At 39.9% G+C, this 10,902-nt stretch overlaps 1 protein-coding gene across 1 annotated transcript in view; it reads right to left on the bottom strand.

The window, feature by feature from the left end:
* Window positions 1-10,673, bottom strand: part of MYH15 (myosin heavy chain 15) — a 157,760-nt gene extending 147,087 nt beyond the window's left edge. The window contains exons 1-3 of the mRNA XM_006170764.1: window positions 10,568-10,673; window positions 5,547-5,653; window positions 822-965 (exon numbers count right to left, since the gene is read on the bottom strand). Coding sequence (XP_006170826.1) covers window positions 822-965; window positions 5,547-5,653; window positions 10,568-10,655 — 339 coding nt within the window. The 5' untranslated portion in view covers window positions 10,656-10,673. The remainder of the gene's footprint in view (window positions 1-821; window positions 966-5,546; window positions 5,654-10,567) is intronic.
* Window positions 10,674-10,902: the final 229 nt, after the last annotated feature.

Here is a 10,902-nt window from a genome sequence, read left to right on the forward strand (position 1 = left end):
GTCCTAGTTCCCCCAGAGGGAATGAGGTCCTGCTGTTTGGTTTGACTCTGCTCTATCAGGTCATGGTCCTGCTTTTAGTTTAGCATAATAACCCATGAAAAGGAACATGAATGTGGACAAAATAAAATTGGGGAAACACTAAGATAAAGTCTCTCTCTAGTAGGTGTTCCTGAAGGATTATTCCCTTGTGAGTATTCTTTTTCTTTCTTTTTTTCCAATAGCCAAAGTGCACATGAACTCACCAGATACAGGGAGAGAGCGAGAGAGAGAAAGCATACCCTACTGGGGTATGGTCATACTGCAATTCTCTTTCCTCCACCTCCCCATCCAATCAGGACTCTGGGTACACACATACATACATACACACACACACACACACACACACACACACACACACACACATTCCATGTGTCCCCACATGTTCAGCCATGTAGCATCCAGCTCCCTTAACCATGGCACTATGGAGACCATTCCACTTATTTTGCTTTAAGTTTATGTATTTTCTTCCATGATTGAGAGATAATAAGTCAAAGACAGAGACAGGCACCTCCAATGGGGCCTTTCACACCACAATCAACCCTTGGCCCCAGCTAGGCTCAGAGTGTGGCCACATACATGCTCAACATGTTCAAGAAGGTCTCTGCATATGAACAAGAAGCCTTCCTATGGGGGCCAGCCTTGCAGAGCATACTACCACTCTGCCACCATCTGGCCCCATATGAGTATTTTTAAATCCAACATAAGACATCACCCAAAAGAGGTTGGGACATCACACTGCATGTGCCAGCATGCTATTTCAGCAGTGAAGCATCTATACACACATAAATCATCCAGTGTTCATAGCGCCTCTCCAGAGTATGTAGCACAGACGCTTCATTCAGGTGAAGCAACATCGCCATGTCTTCAATCATTTCAAACTTTGGAGGATTCATGTGTTGGATTTTGTCCTCCTTGACACTGAGGCTCTACAGAGAGGAGAGAAATAGAAAATGATTTTCCAACTAGATTACAAACCCCTTATGAAGGAGTTTTAATAGTGCCTTCTACAGTTATTAAAGCACCTATCACACTGCTTGGGACAAGGTTGGTACTTAGTCAATATTAAAATCTAGATTAATATGGATACATTGCTACTATCAATGGTTGCTTGGGATTCTTCTCAAAGGCTTCCTAATACCCTTTCTATAGTCCTTTTCCTTGATTTGTAAATATTGGCCTCAACTGATTACCTCATTTAACCCCAGTAGGTGATACCTTCTCATTTCTAAGGTTCCCATATTCTATCATCTTGATCTGATTCCTAGCCACAGTCTTCTTTGACATTGTACTAGCAGAAATCCTTTTATTCAGCCCCTTCCATTTTTGTATTTCAAGGATTCTTTCTCTTCTACCTTCAAACACATGCAGAATGTAATTTCTATTACATCTTCAAAAACTTCCCCTTGGCCCTGATTCTACTTTTCTATCTTCTTTCATCACAGAATGTATTCAATAAGTAGTACTTGACACCCTCTGGCTTTGTTGCCTTTGTTAATGTTACAGAGCCCCAAGGTGATCGAAAGTGCAGTCACTTCGCACATGAGGAGGAAAACAGAAGCCTGGAGGCAGAGTGAAGCGGGGAGGAATGGGACCATCATTACATGGTAGAAGGACAAGCAGGCTAAAATAAAGCACCTGAGATTCCTCTTTCTACACTAATTAAAGGCTTTCATGCTCTTCTTCCTATGATTTCTTTATAAAAATTATAGTTGTAACCATATTATGTTCACAGATCACTTTAAATACTGTCAGAGAGACAATAGTTTTGGTGATGTGTGCAGAAGAGGAAGCCTTTCATCTGAAACCTAATGAAATTGAGTTGGACACCTTTAAGAAAATGAAAAGACAATGAACAGACTGAGAGAAAATATGTACAACTACTACATCTGTTAAGGGACTTGCATCCAGAATATAAAAAGAATTCTTACAAATCATTAATGAAAAAATAACACAATTAAACCATTGGCAAAGTGTTTAAATAGACATCTCTGGAGGAGATATATAAATGGCTAATAAATATATAAAATGATGCCCAGCATCATGAGTCTTAGGGAAACTCAAATAATTTTACATTCAGATACTACTTCATTCCCATTAAGATAACTATAACAAAAAAAGACATACACTAAAACATTTACTGAGGATATAGAAAATTGTAACACTTATATATTGCTTGTGGGTGTAGTCACATAGGGATATACTTTGGCAGTTTCTTAACATGCTAATCACAGAGTTAACACATGACCCAGCAATTCCACTCCTCGATGTGCACACAACACATCCATGAAAACACATGCAAATGTATGCTCATAATATAATTATTCATAATCATCAAAACATGACTATTAATCATCGAATGAAAAAGCAAAATATGGTATTAGTACATCCAAACGGTAGAATATTATTCATCCATAGAAAGATATGAAGTAACACATGATACAACATGAATGCATCTCAAAACTATTGAGACACGAAAGAAGCCAGGCACAAAAGACCAGCATTTTGTGTTACTGTATAATCCATTTATCTGAAGTGACCAGAAAAAGCAAATCTATAAAGACGGAAAGTAGATCTATGGTTCCCTGGGGCTGGTAGAGGAGGAGAGAAGGAGCATAATTGACAATGGGCACAGGGCTTCTTCTGAAAACGATGAAAATATTCTAAAATTAGACCTTGGTGATAGTTGTATAATTCTTTTAATATATTGAAAACATGGGGATCAGCTGGTGGGCAAGCAGTAAGGCCATGCTCCATGATGCTGAACCCACACGGGAGGTCCTAGGCCCATGTTGCACAACACCAGGTGCATGTCTGTGAGCCAAGCTAGCTGAGGCTAGGGGTGGCTCACAGTGTAAAGTGAGTGTGTGTGTGTGTGTGTGTGTGCATGTGTGTGTCTGTATTTCTCTCTTTCTGTCTCACGAAAGAAATAAACAAACAACATGGGATCGCATATTTCAAAAAGCTGAGCTAGAGACCAGCAGATGGTGTAATGGTTACATCGCTGGACTCCCACATAGTCAACCACAGTTCGAGTCCTGGACTCAGTGGTTTAAAACTCACACTGAGCTTGTATGCGTGTGTGCCCAAAATCCTGAGAGGAGATTGGAGGAGAAGGGATTGCTTTTTCATTCGATGATTAATGGTCATGTTTTGATGATTATGAATAATTATATTATGAGCATACATTTGCATGTGTTTTCATGGATGTGTTGTGTGCACATACAGGAGTGGAATTGCTGGGTCATGTGTTAACTCTGTGATTAGCATGTTAAGAAACTGCCAAAGTATATCCCTATGTGACTACACCCACAAGCAATATATGAGTGTTACAATTTTCTATATCCTCAGGTCATCCCTCCTGGGGAGGAATTTCTTGTTTTCTGTATCTGTGTCTTTCTCCGTCTCTCCAGTGAGCACACACAACCTATAGCAAAAATCTCTCTCTTATAAAAAGAAAAGAAGAGCTGACCTATATGGTATGTAAATTTTATCTCAAGAAGGTTGTTTTTAAAAAAAAGTTGGCATATGAACAATGATGATTGAACCTTACAAAGGCTAAATGGCTCTACTTGAATCCCACTGCTTTCTTAGTTTACTGAGTTAGGACATTCTGAATTTTCCTTTGCCTATTTATGTTCCTACTGAAAAGGACCAAGTTCTTTCCTTAATTCTATAAGGTAATTATATTAAACACACCTAATTTGGGATTGTTTTACTTCCAGATATTGACTGTCAGGAAGGCATATTCAGGTATGATAAATAGTAGTTTCTGAGTGGTCTCTAGAAGTTTATTACTCTGTGGGCAATGCTTTAGATCATAAATTGTCCAAGTACAAAATTAGAGCATAAAAAAGACAAAGTTTCATAATAATGACTACCCTTGCCAATTATAGGATGTGGCTTGTTATAGAGTTAAGAAAAGCAGGATTGGAAGGAGTTTAGAGAAGGGAATACAGGCATCCATAAAATCTATGAAGAAGTATTCATCCAAATCAGGGTAAGTGTGTGGTCCAGGTCTCGTCACAGGGCTGGCAGGTAACACAAGGTTCGTGATTTATTTAGGTAAAGGTTCTGAGAGCAAACGGTCTTTTCAATATTGCCATGCTTTTCTGAATGCCCTGAGGACAGGAGGAGGCTTTGAGGGCTTGGAATTTCAGTACGCATTCTTTCTAGGAAACCTTACTGTCTAGCCACTGCCCTAATACTTGACATAACTTTCTCTTTCAGAGGACATGGATTATCTCCTAATGCTGAAATCTGAAGTTTTCTTCAAGCCCTTAATCTTTTTTTTTAATTGCTTATTTACTCCTGCTATGAATGAAAGAGAAAGAACCCCCCTCCCCCAGCATCCCTAGCAGGGGTCCTGATGCTATGATCCACTGCCAGCTCTGCCAGTCCTGGATCACAAGCACACACATGTCTAGTGCACTCGAGGAAACTCCAGATGCCAACCTAAAACCTCCTCATGTGGGTTGGCCTAACAAAGTGTTAATGTTTTTCTTATCAGTTAGTTTGTCTTGTTTATTTCCTTTTTGTTGCTGGGTATTTACATAGAAAGAGAAAGTGAGAAATCTCCCCACAGGAGGATGGCCACACCACAATCCCTTCTCCTTCAACCACCTCTCAGCATTTGGGACATACACACCCAGAGTGATTTTTAAGCTGCAGGGTCTGGGTCCCAATCCTCAGAGTCAGCCATGTGAAATCCAGTGCCTTAATCTCCACGCCACCTGCTAGCCTGCGTCATGTATTAATGTTGACCACCATGCAACTCCCACAACTCTTAAATGCTTTCTCTAGCATTTCACATTACTGGCCATTCCATCATCTCTTGGCTTCTCTGATACTATGCTATTTTTATTCAAATTATACATCACTTTCTTGATTCTACAAACACAGCTTATACCATAGTTCCTAGGTCAATATTCATTGCAAGGATACCCTTAGAAACAAACAAATAAAAAAAAGTGAAACATTGATGAAAGAAGTAGATACAGTTGTGAGTCAATGATCTTAGCCACTGGCAATCGTTTTACTCTGATTTATTCATTCTTCTTCATTAAAACTTGGATGATGGGAACCAGCAGTTAGCGTAATGGCTATGTCGCTGGACTCCCACGTAGTCAACCACGGTTCGTGTCCCGGACCCGGTGGCTTAAAGCTCACGCTGGGCGCGTGTGCGTGCGTGCCCAAGATCCCGAGAGGAGAATGGAAGAAAAGGAATTGCGGCGTGACCATCCTCCCGGGGGGTGATTTCTCACTTTCTGTCTCTATGTCTCTCTCTGTCTGTCTGGCAAGCGCACGCACCCTATAGCGAAAACCTCTCAAAAAAAAAAAAAAAAAAACTTGGATGATAAGTAGAGAAGCTTCTTAAAGATTAATGTCTCCAAAGGGTGTCAGTGACATCTACTCCAGGTTTTAAGATGAAAATAGGCGAGAAAGGAGATATTTAGTTTTCGATTAAATAGAGAATGTGGTCATCTCTGGGAAGAAATAGTGTTTTTTACCTTTCCATCTGTAGTCTCAACAATTATTTTTCCATCATTTTCACTCCCTTTAATCTCAGCCTCAATATAAGCATTATTGCCATCATGAACCCAGCATTTCTTCTTTCCTGTAGGAAAAAAAAAAGATGAATTTTAACTCTACTACTTGTACAAATATACATTGGATACTTCATACTGATAGATACAGTCTCATTTCTGCTAAACTTGCTTGGTGACTTGAGTCACTAGTACAGGAAATGTTAAAGTTAGTTAAAATCATGAACACTCACCCTGAAGGTGCACCCATACAAAGACTCTATAGGAACAAGAAACATCTCAGCAAGCAGAGGCTTCAGAACAGCACAGACCATTTTGCCAATGCCTGCTGAAAACCTCCTGACCCATCCGAACCCTGACACTTACCTACACTCACAACCCCAGACCTTTGGTGGTTTTTCCGGTGCTCATTCCCTTTCAAAAACGCCATGCAAAAAGGTCTGGTTACAACAAAGTAAAAATTTAGGTTAGTGTTATGTCCTACAGGATTTCTTTAGACCTTATTTTTCCATCTTAGAATGAAAGTCTGCTAAGAGAATTACATGTAGAATTGGAGGATATTGAAGAGAGAGAATGTGGGTTATTTTTCTTAAATGACATATCTAATTCATATTGTTGCCCCCCACATATTATTTTCCTCTCTTGAGCCTCCTCACTCTGCTCTCTTTTCCTTAACCAGAGCAGCTTTCCACAAAAGGATGAACCAGTAAGAGGTTTGGGGTGAAATGAGCCAGAAGTCTCATAAACAACCTAAGGTGGCTTCTTTCACTTAAAAATTTCTCAAGGTTCCTCCTATTTGAGACAGTGAAGATGAATAAGAGATATACTTTTAAAGATGAATAAGAGATATACTTTTAAAAGAAAATGTCTCAGAAGACACTCACAGAAGTCCCCAGGTCACAGTTTTTCAGGTAGGGTGAAGGGAGAGCATTTGCCTGGAAGAGAGAACCTCCCAGCCCACAGGTAAGGGAGAAGAGGTGAGAACTCCACTCCACCACAGTGCTTACAGGTAATGCCAACTTGGCCATGACCACGACCTCTAATACATGAGTTACAGAAGCTCAGAGTCTCAAGGCTGTCGACCCAGAAGGAGTATGTATAAAGTAGGTAAAGTTGGGCACCACTCACTGGCTTCTTCCACAATGCTTGTGTCCAAAGAGTTCTGTTGCTCACTACTTTCACAATCTGCAATATGCTGCCTTCTACCTGACGACAAACAATTCACCATGAAAACTGCTTGGCAAGAGGATTTTGTATTCCCATCTGCACAGGAGGTTTTCTCCAAGCATTTGCTTTCTGCTTGTTTGTATTTTAAATCATGGTTTTGCATTGTATTTATTATTTTGGCTTCTTTTTGCAAAAACTGATTTTACTGCGTTATGTCTGTGAAAACATACTTGTTTTTGAAAAGCACCCATTTAGCATACATTCTGTGTGTGTTTAAGGTAAATACGATGCACTTTAAACCAAATTTTATCACTTGAAAGAAAATCGCCTGGTACAACTCTCTCTCTCTCTCTCTCTATTTTGTTTATTATTATTATTTTAATTTTGAAAAGGAATCTGGGAAGAAAGATAAAGAGAGTTGCCCAGTCACATAGCTAATCTGTGGTAGTCGTTAGAATAATGATTCTAATCAGATCCCCCACCTCCTGAATCAGTGCTCCTCCATGACTGTATGCTTCCTGTCACATATGCCTACCTTTTCTCCTCTAATTCCTCTCCCAAGGATTAAGTTTATCACCTGCCTCATGAAGAGCTCTTCTTTTATCACCCTGGAAACACTTAGTGGAAAAGGAGAATTTTCAGAACCCCTTTCCTCTCTGAGGCCCAGTCCCCAACAGGGATTTTTTTTTTTGGGAGGGGGTTTTGCTATAGGATACCACTGGATTCAGGACTCGAACTGCAGTCGACTACATGGGAGTCCAGTGACATAGCCATTACACCAACTGCTGGTCCCAACAGGGATTTTTTTTTCTTTGAGAGGTTTTTGCTATAGGGCACGTGTACTCACCAGAAAGACAGAGAGAGACAAAGAGACAGAAAGCGAGAAATCACCCCCAAGGGGGGAGGGCCACTCCTCAGTCCCTTCTCCTCCATTCTCCTCTTGGGATCTTGGGCACACATGCACATGCACCCGGCGTGAGTTTAAGCCAACGGGTCCAGGACTCGAACCACAGTCGACTACATGGGAGCCCAGTGACATAGCCCTTATGATAACTGCTGGTCCCCTGACAGGGATGTTTTTAAAGATGAAGTAGAGGAACTCGATCAACTTTAATTTCTGTGTTCATGAATAATGTAGAGCTGGGCATGCAAATAGCAATGGACCTGAGTCAGGTAACCTGGATTTTGGGAACTAGCTTTCCTAGCAATGACATTGAAAACAATCACCTCACCTCTTTAGGCTACATCTGTAAAGTGAGGAGATTTTTGCCTTGATGGTTTCATATTTTTAGTGATTAAACACCTTTCCTTTTTTTTTTCTTTCCATTTTAGATTTTCCTTTGCCATAAGGTGTGTGTGATCTCGGAGAGAGACAGAGAAGGAACATGAGAAATCACCCCCCAGGAGCAATGGTCCTGTTGCTATCCCTTCTCCTCCATTCCCTTCTTGGGATTTTGGACATGCATGCGTATGTTCTGAGTCCGCAGCTCAAACCACCATGTGAGAGTCCAGTGCATTAACCACCACATCATAGGCTGACCCCAGCACCTTTTCTAGTATAAAGATAACATGTACTTATTGGCTTAAGAACACTTGAAAAATAGAGAAATATAAAGAAAAAACTTTTAATCACCCATAATTAGGCCTGCAAGTAATGTGGTGGTTAAGGTGCTGGATCCCACATGGCCAACTCCACAGTTTGAGTCCCAGATCAAGAAGCTTAAAAACATACCAGGCATGTGGGTGTGTATGCCCAAAATTCAAAGAGGAGAATGGAGGAGAGGAGCTTGCAATGTGGCTGTCCCCTCCAAGGAGTTATTTCTCACTGTTCCCCTCTCTGTCTCTCTCCAGTGAGCATGCATGCCCTATGGCAAAAAAAATTTTAAGAAAAATCATCCATAATCAAATAACTAAGGAATAACTGCTGTTAGTTATCTGAAGCATTTCTTCTTTTCTTTCTGTGATATTGGTTAAAATTATATTATATTCAGTCTGTAATTATTTTAGATCATTCACCTTTCTAGTATAAAAATATAATTTATATTTGACTTTGGAATAGTGTTTTGTCTTTGTCTCTAAAAACACTTCTTCCCCAACACCCAGCAATTCTAGTTTCCTTTTTCAGTAGCATAATAATGTATTATTTTTATTTTTCAAATTTCTTGTCTCATTTGGTCCTCACAGCATTGAAGGAAGGTAGACAAATATTATTATCTCCATTTTACAGATAGGGAAGCTGAGGTGCAGTAGGTGAAGTGATTTGCTCTAATTACACAGCAAGAAATGGTCAAGGACTTGGAATTTGAACCCAAGACACCTAGCAAAATACTCATCAGATTGCTTCCATTTGACCTGAGTTCAAACCCCAAGCTGCCTTGTGTCCTGGCCTAGGAGTATGAAAAACTTGGGCTGACTCTCATCTGTTTGTTGCCAGTGCATTTCTATAAGGAAAGATTGTTTCCCCCCAAATTAAAAATTATGCAGATTGCTATATTTTAAGTAATTATTTACAGTGCTGATTCTACTAAATGGATCATCCAATTACTTCTAATTGTTTGACCTGATTTTTATTTTCTCCCAACACCACTATCATCTTGTCCTTAGTTATCTATCTACCTGTGATAAACCTCTGCATGACCACTTCTGACCTCAGAGATAGTTTTGTTATTGTATTTGATTTGAGGGATTATAATTAACTCCTCTAAAATCCAATCATAGTAATGAAATCTAATGACTGGAAACTGGGAACTGCTCCAGGACTGGTCTGTGATGGAAATATAATGTCCTACATAATGGGTTTAAATTATAATTGGTCATATTAAAGTCTAATGTTGATTAATTCTGAATACTAAAACAACATCCAGATAGTTTTTATATTGTATTGTTGAATAATTTTGGAATTAAGAAATGTAAGTGGCTTGATGCTTGATCACACTGAATCTGACTTCTAAGTCTCTAATTAGCTGAAATTCAGAAGATGTCCACATAGCCCAGACAGACAAAGGGCAAGGGGGGAAAAAGACATATTTAGGGATTTTAACCTTTGTCCTTGTCTGTAACTACCAAGAAATTATGAATCAGGGTCAGCAAGAATCCTAATTGTCTTTTGTTTAATGTTGGCTAAGTGATCTTCCTGGTCTATAAGACCAGGCAAAGGACAGGGGTCCTACATTAAGAAATTCTGGGGAGGATCAGAGACAATATCTAGTTCTCTAGCCTACCCAGAGTGTTTTTAAAATATTTTTTAAGAATTATTTATTTTATTTTTTATTATATTTTAAAATTTGCTATGGGCATGCACACTCACCAAAGGAAGACAGAGAAGGAAAGTGTGAAAGCAAACTGTCAGGTCTGGGATTTGAACCATGGTTAGCCATGTGGGAGTCCAGTGCTCTGACCACTCACTATACCACCTGCTAGTCTCTTATTCCCAGAGTCCTTGCACTTCTCTTTTCTCAGAGAATACAAACCTCACATCCTGTGTTGACCACAGTCTCCTCTTTGTACTGAGAAAGTCTTTATGGCCACTCCTAGGCTGTCTGTATTACTGGCTCCTTGAAGGGAAATCCTGTCTTAAAGCCAAGTAAGTAGTCAGACCTGGGCTGCCTCTCGGCTATCCTTCTCTTCCCTGCATGTCTCAATTTCTACCTTGAATACTCAGAGTTCCTTTATTGCTCTGAGACAGAAGTTCATAGCCAGTTATTGCACCTTTAGCAAATAAGTTAGGCTCCAAAATTGATGGTTTCTTTCAACCAAATATCTGTTGCCATCTTGTAGCACTTGAGCCAAAAGAAGTCAGCAGCCACGAAAAGCCTTACCATCAATGGTCATGGCCTGTAGCTGAAGCAACTCAGCTTCACTTCTTCTGAGGAAGGCTGCAGCTTCTCCAAACTCTGACAGATACATCCTTCTGAAGATGACCCACCAAAAAGGGATTGGGCCTGAAAATGAGCTGAATGGAATCACTCTGCAAAAGACAGGTTAAAAAGTAGAAATGGGCATTAGGCTCTAAAAGTAAAAACCATTCCCTTTAGATAGACCCAAAAAGGATACATTTTCCTTGAACTACTTACACCCTTTCTCTCTGTCATGTCTCCAGTTTATGACAAAAATTGAGCTCAAGAAGATCTGACTCTAGCAGGGCTGACTTACC

The sequence above is a fragment of the Tupaia chinensis genome, unplaced genomic scaffold (assembly GCF_000334495.1).
Source record: "Tupaia chinensis unplaced genomic scaffold, TupChi_1.0 Scaffold148904_1, whole genome shotgun sequence".
Classification (NCBI taxonomy): Eukaryota; Metazoa; Chordata; class Mammalia; order Scandentia; family Tupaiidae; genus Tupaia; species Tupaia belangeri.